Source organism: Rhea americana, unplaced genomic scaffold (genome assembly GCF_003343005.1).
Source record: "Rhea americana isolate MKP2758 unplaced genomic scaffold, rheAme1 scaffold_45, whole genome shotgun sequence".
Taxonomy (NCBI): domain Eukaryota; kingdom Metazoa; phylum Chordata; class Aves; order Rheiformes; family Rheidae; genus Rhea; species Rhea americana.
In genome coordinates, this window is record NW_028186590.1 from 3,879,720 (window position 1) to 3,897,289 (window position 17,570).

Here is a 17,570-nt window from a genome sequence, read left to right on the forward strand (position 1 = left end):
TGAAGGCACCATTTCTAAGACATAACGTTTGATGATTTTGTATTTTAATTTGGTTTCTTGAGTGAACACACCAAGAGCACCAGTATAAATTGGGTACGTCATTGGAACAACAGTTTTAGAAGCACAGAATCAGAGATTACATTAAAATATCCTTCCATGGCAAGTGAATTAATACAAATGAGATATTTTCATCACTCAGGCACCAAAACTGTATTTTTTTAAATGTTATCTGGATTTCTCTATTGTGGTCTGACCAATATTTTATCTTGATAAAATCAATTAATGGATGTGATAAGAATAGAAGGAAATACGTACTATTCTATCCTAAGATAAAAGATTAATTATTTGGAAAAWTTATTTTAAAATATTTAAATAATTTGGTAYTAATTCTGCTCTACAGAGGCTCTCTGTATTCAGTGGGTCTCCCAAAGGTACAAAAATTTGCCCTCCTRAACTTATATAAGACTAGTGCTAAAACAAGACTATGTCCTGTTCCTTATCGCTGACCAGCTTTGCTTGATTTCTTGGAGTAAAATCAGGCTCAGAGATGACAGGAGCAAATAATTCATTGACTCCAAGGAGAGCAGGATTTTAATTTCAATTTTTAAACTTAACTATTTGCTCTAACCATTTCACTTCCCCTCCAAGATCTTTTACGCATAAAATACACTGCAGAATGGCCTTTGGAATGTGTACTTCCATACGTCACAATAATTAAAAGGCAAAATGGGTTGTTTTTAATCAGCTCCGTTGCTATGTACATTCAGAGTCTGAGTGCATAATATGTGATGCAGAAGGCATTTCTGTAATGCATAAACATTTACTAACACTCTCCTGTCTGCTTGTTTCTTAGACAAGTGTTAAACCCATTAAGACCATGCACTCCAGCTTTGCAATTTTCTTTGCTGTTTAAACAGAATCAACKGAAACTTTAATGAAAAATTTAAATCTAAAAATCAAGGTTTGAGTTACTTATACTTTTAATAATATTTCTCTTTTCTTGTATAGATATGTGAGAGTAATTTTGCAGGAATTTCTTAGAAAATATAAGTACTTTGGAGGTCTAAAAGCAAATGAAGCTACTTAGTGCTTCTGGCACCTTTTCCTGTTTCATCAGTCTCTATTGCTAAAGCAAAGTAAAACAGGACATTCTGCACTGTAAAAGCTTGGATATCATTTTCTGTGTGGATACCACATGAGATTTGGCCTCTGTGGCTTCCCGGCATTTGCATCTGCTTTTCATATATGTATCATATATACWTWTATATATATATATATATATATATATRTATGTATGTATGTATGTATATGCCTTACACAGAAGAAGAAGCCAAAAATGTGCCAGCCCTTCAAACATTAAACAATGAATGGATTTAGCTTTAAGCGTTCTTATACAGGCAAAGCTGTGCTTCTGCCAGTACATTACCTACCTCCACCTAGGAAGTACTTTGCTGGTCTATCGCAGCAGCGTATCTAAATCAGACATTGTGTTAGAGTCATAGAGTCATTTAGGAGGTCCATTCCATCCTTACAACATGAAGGATCATCTTTACAATGTTTTTTTTCTTCCTTGTAAAATCAATCATAAAGCTAACAAAATGCAGAAGGAAAAAATACACCAAACCTCTTCTCTCAGGCCCTGCCTTCTGTGGCAGGTTTCCAGTCAACGGCATGAGAAGAACTCAGCCTGGAGTTTATTTATTTGGATAATTTCATTTCAGAGCTGGTATTCAGAGAGCAGTACTAGTCTGACCTCTTATTACGAGGAACGGCTTCCTGTATTAACAATGTGCAGCCAGTCCTGGGTCYGTCTGAAATCCACTCATTTAGTGGAACTGCTGATATGGACGCGGTGTCCCTGGAGAGCATTATGGCAATTAAATGGTTATCTATCTTCCCAGGTGCRTTTTCCTTAGTAACTGTTTATTTCTATACTTTATAGACTTTAGTCTATAACATTTCCCATCATGTAATGCTCTGGATGTTAAAAAAAAAAAAAAAAAAAAAAAAAAGATAAACTAGAAAAGTAAATAAATCATTCAAAAACAGGGATAAGGGATATAAATAGAAAAGAATTGGCCTTCTAATGTGATTTGGGAGTTTTATAAAACCCAGTTAATTTTTAGACAGTCTTTTTTTAAAAGATAAAATCTTTAATATTAAAACGGGAAAAATCAGAATTAGAGGCAATAATTACATGTTCCCATGCACACACAAACATGTTCTATGTTAAAACATTCATAAATTACATTACTTTGTTTCAAACAAGCTGGTTTATATTTTCATAACAGAATCCTGATCTTCCTATTTAGGAAACATTCCCCAGTGAAGCCAGCACAAATTTTGCTTAAAGAGAGCAAGAAAAGAAATTAAGCTCAGACAGAGACCCTATACATTTACTAGGCACCACATTATGTTGTAACATGACAGTGCCAGTCACAGCAATGAACTAGCTGTAGAGGCTCGTGGATGTGGGTCTAAGAGTTCCTCCTCTCCTCGCAGGTGAAGGTTCCTCGATGAAAGAATGACGAACCACTGAGGAAACTGGTCGTTTAAAAAAAAAATCTTTAAAAAGTCACTAGGCACCAGCTGCTACTTGCAGAACAGTATAATACAGTAGACTCTGAGTACCTAATTTCATTCAGCACATGATGAAAAGTTAATAGTCATGGGTTCCCTTCACTTTTCTAGTGCAGTCACTCCCTGCAAAGAAGCACACAATATTCATTTGCAGCAGTTTGAAATGGTGCAATGCTATCTTCTGAGTACGAACATTTTGCACATTTTCTTTCATGAGTCAGTACTTCTAATATCAAAAAATATCAATATATTTTATGATAGCAGGGTCTATGTAAGGTAGCTAGGCTTACAGAAGAGAGAAGCTTGTGCCTGAATGGAGAATCACTCCTGACAAGGTGTTAAAAGTTCAGGTTGTGTTAGCTGGTCAATGATCTGATCACATTTTTATGGACAATGGAATAATTAATGGTGCAGGGAGGATTTTAAGACTGAAAACATCGTCTTCAGTGGCACCAAAGGCTCTGAGTGCAGAGGGGTGCTGTGATTCCCCTGCTGAGGAACAAGTCGGAGAGAAGCTGCCAAGGGAGGATACTCTGCTTCTGCTGAGGTCCCGATGTGCACCTTTCCTAGAAGGTTTAGAGGGCGTAAAGGGCAACCCAACATTTCCCGTCAGTTCGGCGAGACAAACATTCAGTGGCTTGAACACTCTCACAAGTGGTACTGGTAGGAATACACAGGACCACAGTAAATGATTCCTGAGAAGCAATTTAGTCCATCCCCAATTTATTTAAAGTACACCAAGACTTCAAAGAGGTGTKTATTATAAATCCTTTTTGCTGTACCTAGTACTAAGAGAGTGTTTTCACTTCCTAGTGGCTGCCAATAGCTTGTCTTAGGCGATTCTTGCCTYGTCCGTATTTGGACTATAAGCACAGCAACCGGAAATAAGTTCTATTTACAGAGAAAAATTGTACTCTGAAGCAAAASGGAAAAAATAATGATTTAGCAAAAACAATGCTGGAGAAGCCTCTGTCTTTTGATGATTCCACAAAAAAGTAGTCTAGGTTTAATAGGGAAAAAAGTTGATTGCTTAACTGGCATCACTGCAAACTCTAAGCCTGAGAGCAAAGAATCAGGACTGGGAGAATGCTTCCTGCGTRTAACTGCTACCAAACCCCACCAGTCTTGCTAAAAATCCTTTGGCTGCTACAGTACGTCCTCGCTTGCAGTCATGACATTTTCTGGCCATTTCTAAACTCTGGGGCAGATGCACTGCCCAGTGCCCTCTCCCCCCCCCCTTTAGTCTCAGTGCCTTTTTATCCAACTTGGCAATTTTGGGCACTCACCAAAAAATAAGAACGTGCACAAGAGGCAAAACTTGGGTCAGGACATGGCCAGGAGATACACCAAGCCCAAGGAACTGGGTACTCTGGGCTAGATATGCTTCCCCAAGACTTATAAGGCTCTATTTGCATATGTCACATATCACGGGAAAGTCCTGTTGATGTGCATGGAAATTCTGAGTGTTTGTGAAAAAAAGAGTCAGGCCTGAGCTTTGCCAGCAGGCATTAAAAGCACTGCCAGGGCATCAGCTGTCTGGACACTTGTGAACTCCACATGAGCTACCATAAAAAAGAAGCTTATTTCTTTTGCACAAACAGTTACTAGCTAGTGACTAAAGTGAAAAATACATAGAATGAAACAATGCAGATTTAACTCAACATTTTTTAATGCAGCCTTATGGTTGCTACTTCCCAATATGTTGAAAGCTGACAGTTCCAAATACCAGAACATAAGATTTATTTGAATTATAAATAGATGTTGCCCTGCGCTTCGGTATCAGAAGCGCTCTGTTGTATAAGCAGAAAATAATTGGTCTTTTGGTTTTGCTTTTCAAGGTTACTTGAAAGCTCCTGCCCACTATTTGCTGGCAGCCTTTTTCACCTGCTGGAGTTTAGTGTCTCTCATGCATCAACACCTCTGCAGTTTGCAGAGAGATTTCACAGGAAGCTGTTAAAATGTCTCCTCTCATATGCCCTTTCCTCCACTCTCTTGGATGCTTTCCATCTGGCGTCACTACTCTGTTAGTTTTTAGCCACTCTAGTTTATTGAACATGCYTTGTTTCTGGCATTGTCTTGATTTCTGTTGTAACATATTCTTGTCCGCAGAAATGAGCTTGCTACCAGCTTCAGTGTCTCTTATCTGCTTTACCAACAGCAAAGAAAAACATCTGTGTAGTATTTTTAAGCAAATAGATAGCATTTTTAGGCACAAATTACATTCGGAAACACCACTATCTGCTGCTTTCCACCCTTCACAGTTGCTTGTCCTAGAGTGTAAATGCGCAGCAGGAAACCTCACCCGTCAGTCCTTGGCCCGGTGCTCTGTGAAACGGAGCCAGGTAACGTGCTGCTTGAGGACACCACARCACAGGGCTTCGCTGCGTCCCGATCCTCTTCCCCAGGTCGGAGAAGCAGAGGTTGCAGGATGAGGTCCCTTTCGTTATGCTAGGACTAGCACTGGGACCTTATTCGCTAATGAAAACGGCGGAAGCTCCTTCTCTAACCTGCAGAGTTTAGAGGCAGACGGAGGGTGGGCGCCCCAGCGCGTGCCTCCCCGCCACAGCTTTGCTGCGGGAGAGCGCTGGCTGCGCCCGTTGCTCTGTCGTGCACGGTCACCGCGGGCAGCGTGCCGCTCCAGGTTAAGACACTCACGCCGAGGTACGTGAGCTCGGTGCCTAAACTCCCGCAACGGTCGGCGAAGGTCTAGCGAACGCACGCGGTGGGCCGTGCTCACCTGGGGCCAGCTGAGGTGCTGCAGGCGCTCTGCCTGGCCCCTGCTGCTGTCCCACGAGCGCGAGGAGGTCTGCTAGGTCCTGTGTCGCATTTACCAACCCCATACAAATGCATCAYATGGCACGTGATGGTGCTATGTTGCCCCATGTTTTGGTAACTGACTTAAGTGCTCGTTCTTTTTTCCCCGCAATAATTTACCTTTGGTATTTTTGTCAGCCCAGTTCTCTGCTAGTGCCAAGCTTTGTAGCTTGTTCGCATAAACACCTATTTCCTGGGAACAAGAGTGACACCAGCAAATGTATCTGACGTTGATCAAAAGCCATTTCAATGACAGTGACTTCCACTCACTGCCAATCTGCTTTTGGATCTCAAACCCAATAGCGAGATAAAGATTTTRGCAGAGGTCCCTATCTAGCTTGAAAAAATACATCATATGTAGCTTTATTGTCCAGTCATGTGGTAGATAGATAATCTCTCTTCTGCATGGTTCTTGAATGTTGTGATTTCCTTTTACAAACTGCATTTACATCCCATAATTAAGGTGTGGCAACCAGAAGTTACCATTCCACTCTTATTTTCTAAAAAATATAGCCGTATTTTGGGTATTATTTCTAGAAGTAATACAATCTTAGTAGTCTTTCTCTTTTGTCATAGTTTTTTTTTTCTATTATTTATATAATTTTAATAAAAAAGTTTCTTGGTTTTGTTCTTCTAAAAAGTTAGGCTATTTATATAAGTGCCTAAATTTGGATTTAGGCATCTAAGTTTAGGCAGTCATTTCTGAAAATCTCAGCTGAAAGGAGGTGTACCAGCCCCCCAGGTCACTGCACTGTGGCTCTGTGACACAGTGGTCCCAATGCCATGCTCCACACATAGCACATATTAGCACACCACACTATATTTAGCAAAATGTGCCCTACTGCTCCTAAGAGATCACTGAATAAGCCTTGATAACAGAGTTGGCCTGGCTCCTTTGGARCTTGTAGCTTTCCCACTGCACAGTGGGATCATTAAAATGTTTTAATTATATAATTCCCTTTTGCATAGTGCCACGATAGATAAGATTGCACGTGTGTGTCAGCCTTTCCATTATAAGCTTCRGGTCCCAAGGCATTAGTCATCCCGAGTAATTGCTCACACTGAGATGAAAAAAAAACAGGGAAGCATTTTGGTATTAAACAAACATATGTAATCCCATTGGTTAAAGAATGGTAGTTTAAAGGTCTCGATGCCATTAGAAGCGAGTCCTTGAACATCTGGCAGGAAGAGAAGCTGTTGCTGGGGGCAAATTGTCTCAACAGGGCGGACGAGCTCTAGCAGGACTGAACCTCCCCCCTCTCCTTTCGTTCTCCAAAAGCACCTCCAAGTAGCTATGCGTAAGGTTACAGTCACATTGGTGAGAATGACRCCAGGATATTCACATAGAAACTCTTAGAGGAACCTTGGGTGTGTGAACTTTATGGCCAGATCAAAAATTTCTTTCTCTTTACAGCCCAGAACTTACCATTTTTCTTCATTAAAAGGGAAAAACTGGGAAAARTGAAAGACAGACACTTGCAATCATTTAATTTGATTCAATGATTAATTTTATTCACTTAATGCTGCTCTTTCACATTTTGTCAAAAGCAGATATCCTTCTTGGCCTTGAGAAGTCACCTGTAAAATTTTTGWTCTGAAGAAATGGAGGATCTGAATAGCTTCTGGTTCTTTGTGGCAGATGAAACACCTTTGGATAAGCACATTTAACACCTAAGTGTTCTTTTCAAGGAAAACACACTTCTGTGCTACTCCTGGTGAAATCCCAGGGAACTGTGAACTTCACTGCCAGACACAAGAAGAATTATTCCTTAATAGAGCTCTAAGTATAAGTACTATTACACAGATACTGCAAGATACACTACTCATCTTAATTCTACCTGCCCTTTAGAAATTTAAATGAGAGTAATGAGGTGAGAAGCACCTATTCTACAATATGCTTTTAAAACAGCACTGTGACATTGGTTATTTCATATTTATTTTGCAATAAGTCTATTTAGAAAAGCTTTATTTAACTAACTCTAAACCTCTAAGCCTTTTCAGTATTGTCTTTTCTGTTGTAAGTCTTCCCACATTTTRCTATATGTAAAGCATAAAAGTTATTTGATCTTATCTGATCATCCCTTTCCATTTTATTTCCTTGCTCASCAGACAGCATTTTGTCTCTTCTGGAACCAGTGAAGACCTGAGAAGGCAAGGGACAGACAGGCTGGCAACAGAGTTTCACCAGTGAAAATATCAAAGCTGGTTATAACAGTAGCAAAGTAGTGAAAGGAGAGACAAGAGAATTACATGCACTGCAAAAAAACAGACAGAGRGGGACAGAAAAATCCTTACTTTTCTAAAAATCAGGTTGGTGAACTGGGAACTCAAGGAAAGAAACACATTAGCGAAGGAMAAATCCATCCCTCTGGGGCAATCTTCTCTAGTRTATCTGGCAGGCAATAAGCTATTCACCCCTATGGGTGAATTTAGCTAGTTGCGAAGTTTGTCAATGTAAATCTTGATCAATTATTTTTGCCAGGAYATATTTTATTGAGAAAAGAGACACRAGTGTGCTTAACTTACCCTATTTCTCAAGGAAACCCACGATAATTTAGTCTAATAGAATACCTGGAAATAGTAAAAGCTAATCTTGAGAAATACTCAGTCAAGACCCCAAACATCTCTCAGATTGTCTRCTCTGCCCATTGAGTTTCAAGACTTGATACTCACATTCAGAAGAATAGTACAGCACAGCCAGAAGAAATTCTTCTCAGATTACCTTTCAGGACAGGCCATCATTTTCACAGTAGAACTGACTGAAGACTGAAAAAATAAATTATAAGGCTCAGGCAAGTTCGACTAGAAAACGTGTTATTACTAAAAGGAACTTCTTTTAAAAAACAGTTGCACAAGCACGTACATGAAAAGATATGTTGGTTCAGACTTACTCATCATCTAAACAGCTTATATCGGGTCAAGTCAGGTTGATTAGTTTGATTTTGTCTATCTTTGGAAGTCTGATTCACATTAGCAACTATGAAGGTCAACCTCCAGCTCTCTGATATGTAACAAAATTGGAAAATAATGGGGGAGGTAAGCAGGACAGCTTAATGAGAAARATGGCAAAATAAATTCAGCATGCCCTTGCTGTTCAGAGCAGCAATAGCCAAGATGACCAACATCAGAAAAGCATTTTCACTCTGAGATTTGGGAAAAGAAAACAAGTACAGATAAGACTGTATAGTTACAGTTCTGTCTGTTGTTTTCACGCCACTTATGAGAGCTGTGAGCTTTTTCCATGCTTTTAGGAAGCTGGTGCTGCAATTTTATGTATTATTATTGTCCCCAGACTTTTACTGAAATCTTGTGTGTGTGTCAGGCTRATTGGATCTGCAGTTATATTCAGCAGCCAAGAAGATGTAGTCCAGGACACTGTTCAAAGAGTAGATGGTTGYGTGCTACCTGCCTAATGGAGAAAGCAAAACACGGTCTGTATGTTTGAGGTCTCAGAAAGAATCATTTAACCTATAACTACAATACTTAGGATTTATTTTTCATCTCTTTAATGTCCATTTATTATTCAGATATCTTCTTTTACAGTGATAYGACCACTGTTTTTCATTCTGTCAAAGCTGGCACGCCAATAAGCATTTTTGTTAACTTGAAAAATATGTAATTTTAAAGGCTAAACAGTGAAAAATAGGACAGCAAGAGAAGTGGRACAGATGGAGTACTAGCTGCCCATCATGCAGAAAATTTCCCCTTCATTTTTGGGGTGCCATTTAGAGCAATCAAGCTCAGCAGACCCCAGGATAGCATTCCCRTGCTTCAATACCAAGAGGGTTTCCCAACGTCTAAAGCCTAACGTCACAAAAATCACAGTTACCGTTACTAATGATAGAAACTGAAAAATAGAGTTTACATAAGCCAGACATTCTCTTTTGGGGGAAAAAAAATACCACATCTATTGCCTAAACACACGTCAGAAACCTTACCTGCAGTAAGATAACAATAGTGTACATCAGTACAGATCTAACTCAAGAAAATATTGACTCAAGAGTAGTCATTAAGCACTACAGTAATAGAAATAAACAAGTGGAATAGATATTTTGGTATTTCTGATAGCAGTGCATTTAATTTTTAGCAACCCAAGACTTCATATTATTGACCACTTTCTTCTTTAAAATTTATAATTGTTCAAGTTATCAGGGAGTAATAGAAGTTGCATTTTAATTTCTTCTAGTCATGAAATACCCATAGGGACAGAGAAAGTTCTTCAGATATTTTCAAATGCAGTTTCCATTTACTAGCCCTGAAGATGCAGAGCTCTCTTTTTGCTTGCTTTCCTAGAGAAAGATGACAATATAGGCACCTAGTTTACATCGTCCGGCAGCTTGTGATATGGGCACACCTGCAAAAACTTACATGTCCAGACTAAACAAGGGATGGGTAGCTCCCTATCAGCTTTGTAAGRCAATCCTAGAAAACGGTGCTGAGCAGCTGACCGTGTAAACCTTCAAGTTTGACTTCGCTCTTCACTGCTCCTGCAGTGGAAACGGCAGAAGCAGCAGCTCAAGCACGGTTTGCGTACGCCGCCCTGCGATCGTGCCGCTGAACTACAGCACGGCAATGCAAGCACTCGGATCCGGCCTCAAACTCTGCAGAGGATTCAAGGAGAAACTCTCTGGGGTTACTAGACTGACTTTTTCAAAGCAACTTTTTGTCGTCAGAAGGCTTCTGCTGAAGTCTAGCCATACCTGAAGAGCATTAGAAGGCTCTATCTGAAAATTGTAATAACTCTATATTATTGAGATCTTCCTGTTCTTGCCCAGTTTGTTTTGCATTTACCCCATATAGCATCCTGCCAAGGTTGCTGCCTGCAGCACAGCTGACAGTTGTTGCCACATATGAGATATTAGACTCTGAAATTTGACTTATTGYGGGAACTAGCACAGCTGTATATTCTGCTTAGCTCACCTTACTGCCTTTCTTATCACAAGATTTGTATATTCTGAATTGTTAAAATGYTCTTCTTTCAATATTCTTCACAAATCCTGTGGGTGGGAAAGGATGCAAAAGGATGCATGCATTTTAAAAGACTCTGATCATTCCTGATGCTGCCTTCCAGATCCCCACCACTTGCTTTACATCTTGATACTAACCCTGGATGCACTGTAGCAGCAAAAGCCTTACCCGTGCTGCAGAGAGCAAAATGATTCCTTCATGTGCAGTCTGTGAGGMTTCTTCTTGTAGGTACCAGTGTTCATCTTATGAGACAAAATTATAAGATTCCCACACCTTTTTCTGAAGATATCTACCTAGACAGTTCTTACTCTTTTATGCACACAGTTGGCTAGTCCCACCAATGCACAGAAACTACTGTTGAAGTATATTCTTCTACTCTTTCTTTTTCCTTTCTTTCTTGTTTTTTTTTTTTTTTTTTTTTAAGATTTTTAATTACAAACTACAGTTCTTCCGTACACTTGCAATTTCCTTCCAGTTTGTCTCACTAGTTGAATAGACATATTTTGGTTCACCAGGATGGTAACAAAAAGTTAAAAAACAAAACCAAAAACCTTAATTCAGAAGAGGCTTAAAGTAGTACTGCAGTGAGAAACTAGCATTTTTTGCTCATTTTCACATTTCAGAAATCCCTTGTTTCTTTGAGAGAACAAACAAAAGCATTCTTTTTAGAAGCTCTATTTTTAATTTATCACAACTGCACAGTCAACACTAGACTAACAAGGAAATAAAGGGGAAAGAGACAACTGTTCTGTTGTTGTAGGTTACAGTAAAGAAAGGGAGACACTGATCTGAAATCCAAGATTGCATCCTGACATATGTCCATCACCTCCCTGAACTGGAAAAACTTTCTATCTGTAGAATTGCTACAGTGACCACAGGGAAAATCCTATCTCTGACTATGGGGTTTCAAAGATGTACCTAATGGGATATGATCTAACATTTCTTTGCATCTAATGGTGTGGGATAGGCTGAAACCACTTTTGAATGTTTCTCCAGCCAATACTTGCCTGACTGGCTGAAGCAAAACAAGTTGAACTGCACACAATGAACTACCAAGTGGCAACTTGGGAGGAAGGCTACAAAGGCATAAATGTTGTTTAGGAACATAAAACCTGATCAGGGATGCACAGCTAGCACTGGCTCTCTATTAGAGATGTTCTTCCTCAGCAATTGCCAATTCAAGCCAATAGTAAGATAAAAAGTAGAGGCATCTGGGTAGCTGATATAAGTGAGTTTACAAATGATACCCACTACCACTACCGCCCATGAACTTAAAGATGATGTTTCCTAGAAGCAGATTTRTACTCTGGGCATTTGCACTAACATCATTATCTACTTCAGAATTAAGGGCTATTCCTAAATTCGTGACAGCAGCTTATAGTTGTTACTAGGTACCGCTGGCCAATTCTGTGCCACAACCAATTCTTATTTATTTATTAACACACTGACTGATCTCCAGTTGCATTTGTGGTTCTCAGTGTCTTAGCAAGCCTCTAAACACAACTTAGCCACTGAAAAACAAGAGTTACAGACATGGTCAGTCAAACCAGCTKTATCAGCTGTTTGCAGGGCCTACCTAGATGCAGAGAGCTGTGGTACAGCTGTGCTGGTGACAGCATGAGCGATCCTTAACCATTTCATTGCTAAAGTAAGTAACCTAGCAAAAACTATAGTTCACATTGCTGCCAAGGTGTTTGAAGTGACCCAGCACAATTTACATTGGAGCAGACTGGAGAACTTACACAAACCATAGCGCTGACTGAGCTTTGGGAGCAGCARTCTTTGACAGAGGGACATGAAGGAGTAGCAAGTCTAAATAACCTCAGCCATGCCTGTAGCTTGTCTTGTTTTCTGAGAGGCTTTAAAACACCAGACAGATTGAAAGATGCCTGGCTCTTCCCTTTTCAGTTTGTAAAATTCTTGGCTGTTTCAGTGTACCTCCTCTCAAATTTAATAGTAGCTTTCTTCAGAATCATAACAGAAGTGCTAACAACTTTAAGTATTCCTGTAACTCAGAAAAGGAAAAATATTTGTACAGAAAGGATGGTCAAACACTCAAATGGGTTGTACAAAAGTTGTAAAATCCCCATCCTTGGAGATATTCCAGACTTGCCTGGTCAAGGCCCTGGGCAACCAATGTAATTCTGAAGTGACCCTGCTTTGAGCAGAAGGTTGGACCAGTTGACCTTCAGAGGGTCCTCCCAACCTGAATTATTGTGATTCTTTGAAACCTACTTCACTTAGCCTCATGTAGTTATCAACTAGATCGGCTCCTTTCCTACAGACATAGAACCATCTCATTCCTCAAGCACAGAAGAACACCACAATTTTTAGAGGCAGAAAGCACTCTATTTAGCCCATCCGCCAAATTACAAGTAAAGAATTCTGGAGAAATTCTTCCAAAAGTTTTAAAAATTAGCTGAAAAAAGTTTAGTAGGAATTTGGAGTTCCAGTAAGCATTGCCTTCAATATCTTCAGTACTCTGGCTTAACAGTATCTAGTTCAGACTAGCTCATATTAGCATTCAACAGCCGGAATATTTATCTGGTTGAGGGAGTCACTATAAACATTTTCAACTGGCAGAGGAATGAATTCTAGCACTGCACTTGTACAACTAAGATTAACATATATTGTGCCTCTCCTCTATTTCAATACTTGCTCTAGAAGACCCACTACTTCTCCCAGTTATGATCTTTCATGTCAAAAAGCTGATTGCTTTCCTTACTCTAATGACTACAGACAATCCAGTTTTGGCCTTCTGAAACACGAACCAATGTTGAAAGATTACTAGCACTTAAAGATTGCAAACATATATATGTCACATATATATGTCGACTTCATGGGCAGAAAAGTAAATACATGAACACTTACCTCAGAAGTCCTCATTCTCTATAAGAATTGCAAGATTCCGTTAAGCTGTACCAGACAAAAGCCACTGAAAAAGTCCAATAGGTGAAGGTGCCAAGTTCAACTGAGAATGCTTCTAAGCCCCTGAAGTTGCAAAGGACAGTGGTACCACCTTGGCATGGTGGTCTGGAAGCAAATTCCTCTATTTCTAGGCGTATTATGTCAACTTCCAGCAACTGAAATGGTCAGCAACAATGCAGCATAATCATTATGTCCTCAATTTGAGTATTCTTCATTTCAGTGCAGGTTTAGCCTAATTTCCACAAATATTTTAAGATAAGTTTGCTCCACTAAAGCCAGAAGATAAAATTACTATAATAAAGACAGGGTATTGCTTTCTGATGAGGATTCAGGGCATTTAACTCACTTTTGAAATATTAACATAAACCATATACAAAGAAAAGAGACTCTCACCAGTAAATACAATTAAGAAAACTGTACATCAATCAGTTCAACAAATGTTTAATGAAAGTAAAATGCACTCTAATGTAGAACACATTTGATACAATCCAGACCACCACAAAGCAATGTAAAAATTGCTTTATTAACTGCAGTAAACATGTTACAATTAAATAGCGATTCCAAACATTACGTCAGCTGCTTATAACAAGTATAAGCCATGACCATAGTCACTGGAATTGGACGAAGAGATGCTAGCCACCAAGGCATCTTGAGCTGGAATCACTTCTGTTTCTTGGGCATTGATGCTACAGTCAGCTCATAAAGAGCATAGCCCGTTCCTAAAGTAGGAGACAAAAAAGATATTTTCAGAATGGTAAACACAGTTTGTTTCTAGTCAGCATTCATTTCCCAGTCTGTTATTGAAGAAATACTGATAACAAGCAGCTTGAATTCAGACACAACAAATTTCCACAACCATGTCTCAACTATTTTTAGTGATTTACTGGCTTTCAGGGGAAAAAAAATCTTAAACAGCTCTCTCTAGACTACATGAAAATAAATTGGGGGGGGGAAGAGGGTTGAATTCATGTTTATAGAAGCTACATAGATAATCATAAAATATTGATTATTCATTCCTAAGATAACTGAACAAAATCCATTACAGCAATATAGCTTTTCTAGAGGCGATTACAGATCCACACAGACATCATCACAAAATTTGGATATATTCTCCTACTTTCACAGCATGTGAAGCCTCAGCAATGCAAGTTTCACTTAGCACTAAGAAGAATCAGGCTGCTGATGCACAGATGCCATCATTACATTTTACCCCTTTTCAAAATAAACTAAGTAGTTCCAGCTTTGTCTAACCTATTACATGAATTCTGAAGGAGTCTGCAGTACATAGTACAATTAGCCAGGGAAAGAAAGGCTTTAGATGAAAAGCTAAATTAAAAATAAATAAACAAATAAAGGACTTCCAACATTCTGTACTCTTATTTCTGTCTACAAAAGCATTTTTCCTGTTCTAAAGAACAGATTAGAAGAGCTGCATAACTGATTTAGAGAGGAAACATACCAAAGAGTAAATATTTTAATATTAGCATGTTGGAGAATGCAGCAAATAGTAAATATTTTAGTATTAGCCTTACCAAGAACTGCAATACCCATGGTGACTTTATACAACAGAGAATCCATTATCCCACCTTTAAGATGCACTGGAATGCCATTATCCTCCTAATGGAAACAAGTGAGAAAAAAACGTGTTATTTAAATGCAGTTCTTGCAAAATCAAATGTATATAACTAAAGATACCCAGAACAAGGATTACTTTTTAGAGTTACCCTCCCTTCACCCAAACGATTTTGAAAATCTTGAAAATCTCATTTGAGATTCAGCCTCGTCTTTCAAATTTTCGCTCCAGTATCAGGTGATTGCTTGCTATGGAAGTATAGTAACAGTACTATGAACTAGCACATAGGAGATGCTGACACCAGTTACCAGCCCTCACAGGTGCACACTGTGTGATTACTGTCCCTAGAAACTTCCCATCAGTCTCCAGCATAGTGAGCCCCTAGCAGCAAGGGGAAGGCCTCTGCTGTTACCAGTTTCCTGGTATCATACAGAAAATCGTTTTATTCCATCTGAAGTTAGACACTGTAAACACCAGATCTACATGATCTTTGTCCTTGCCAGCAAGTTTAGGTTGCCCTGAAATTCAAAACTGTGTCTTGATCTGTGCTGGTGATCTGCATCCTAACCCAGTTTAACTTGCTATCACACAGGAAAGGAACCGGAGGAAGAGAGAGTTTGTGGTCAGCCAAGTGACTGAGATAAGCCTAAAGAACTCCATCAGCAGAAACAGAACCTCTGACCTCTCCTATAGCCAGCATTCTGCTCCCTGTTAGCTCACAATAAACACTGCGCTCTCCTTGTAGCATCCAAAGAAGGCCGGCTTTCTCTTTCAGAGGAAAGCAAAGCAACAAGATATAAAACCTATTAAACTAAGGCTTGTAACACATACTTTTCTCCTTACCATTGCTGAAGCCCAGCCTACTCTAACCTCAGTATGAAGGTACTGCTCCAGGCTAAGGCTCGCAGTTGTGAGTACACTCTTGAACATCCACTGCTCTAGCATATGAAGAACCACCACTTCTCACTAAACAGCCTACTGAGTAGGAAGAGATGATTCCAAAATTATTTTTAAAGATTATTTTTCTAGGAATGAATCCAATCCTTTAAGATCTTTACTATATTTATAACTGAGAAGTATATTACTACCACATCCTCATTACGGTTTATGAGGCTCATCTATCAGCTGTGGATGCATCTATAAGATAGGAGGTTTGTTTTTTCATTATACTTCTATCCTCTCATTTTCTGTTTTTCTCCATTTGTTCTTAGAAAATAATCCTCCGTCCCATTTCAGAGTACTTTATCTATACCTTCGTACAGTACCAATCGCTCTTAAGAAAATCAGGTAATAAATCTCAGAGTAAAAATCCCTACACCATGGGCAAGTCAAGTTATGCAGTTTCAAATACTATTAATTTCTGTACAAAATAATTTGCTCTCCTGATTTCAAACACTGTAGTCATACAACTGAATCAAGGATTTAACAGAGACATGAAGCGAGCTTTTAGTATTTTTTTTAAGAAAGAAAATATACAATTATGTTCTACTAAATTTTGGTATTCTACTAATATTGCATTATCAGTGAACACTCAGTACCTGAAAAAGCTTCTGCTTCTCAGGAACTCTATTTTCAATTTGCCTGCGTGAAGCAGTGCTTATGGTCCTCTGGGAAATCTGGCGAAGGGCCTAAAACATAAGATAAATAGTGTTTCAAAAACAGTAATCTTTTTCAGATACAGCCACACTGAAAAAGAAATTTTCTTTTAAAATCAAGATACAAAAAGACAGCAAAGAAAAATGGAAGATTCTTTTTAAAAAACTTCACAAATCAATCTTCCAAAATAAATAAGAGACTGATTAGCTACTTACCTATTTAAAAATGAAAATATTTGTTTTCAATATGAAACAACAGATTTATGAACCTGCAGCATAACCTTAACAGATCTAAAAAAAAACCAATCAAACAAACAAACAAACAAAACAAATCCAAACATTGAAAGGCATTCTGCTTTGTCCTAAGCTAGAACCTGTTTCTGTAACCAGATCATGTAGGTACTCTTTATCACAGGATAGACCACTAAAAACATGTAGCTTCTACTGTATAATTCTTCCAATGGCTAGAAGTCTGTTTTCATTAACAGCTCAAGTCTCAAAATTAAGAATGAATTGTACCTATAAGTTCTTAAAATTCTCATTCTTCTTTTTCCTTCAAAATTATTGCCAATAAAATGTGATTATAGGATGCACTTCCAGAAAGCTGCGAGTAACAGAATATTACCTCCCACCACTTCCACCCCCCGCAAATAATCACACTATAAAAACTCTCTCTTTAAACTTAGAAACGTGAAAAGTGAAATATACGTTATGGTAGCACAGGGATAACCCCCGTCACACCACGCACCATCACTAACTGCAGCAACTGGGCCAAGAACTGACCCCCCCCCCCAACCACCACCCCCCGGCAGGGACCCGGGGGCTGCGCTCCGCCCTGCAGGCGGGGACACACAGACGGACCGACCCCGCGCTCCCCCCGGCCCCGCTTCGCTCCRCACCAGCAGGTTTCGCCACATCTCGCCTCTTGGTCCCGTCACCTCCCGCCGGCAGCAAGGGCACAGGAGGCGGAAGCCGGAAGCGGAAGCGGCTCCCCCAACCGCTTCTGCTGCCACCAGCGACGCCGCCGCGCTGCGCGCCTAGAGCGCCGCCCCGCGGGCCCCGTCGGTCCTCCCGAGGACGGCCCCCGCCGCGGCCCTGCAGGGGGCGCCGCT

General features: G+C 39.6%; 1 protein-coding gene across 2 annotated transcripts in view; it reads right to left on the minus strand.

The window, feature by feature from the left end:
• Positions 1-13,794: 13,794 nt before the first annotated feature.
• Positions 13,795-17,570, minus strand: part of COX7A2 (cytochrome c oxidase subunit 7A2) — a 5,869-nt gene continuing 2,093 nt past the window's right edge. The window contains exons 1-4 of one of the 2 annotated variants that reach the window (XM_085316056.1): positions 17,358-17,463; positions 16,402-16,491; positions 14,823-14,907; positions 13,795-14,009 (exon numbers count right to left, since the gene is read on the minus strand). In XM_085316056.1, the coding sequence (XP_085172182.1) occupies positions 13,951-14,009; positions 14,823-14,907; positions 16,402-16,491; positions 17,358-17,375 (252 nt within the window). In that variant the 5' untranslated portion in view covers positions 17,376-17,463 and the 3' untranslated portion in view covers positions 13,795-13,950. Of the gene's footprint in view, positions 14,010-14,822; positions 14,908-16,401; positions 16,492-17,357; positions 17,464-17,570 lie in introns of those variants that run through there. The other variant, XM_085316055.1, reaches the window with a different exon arrangement.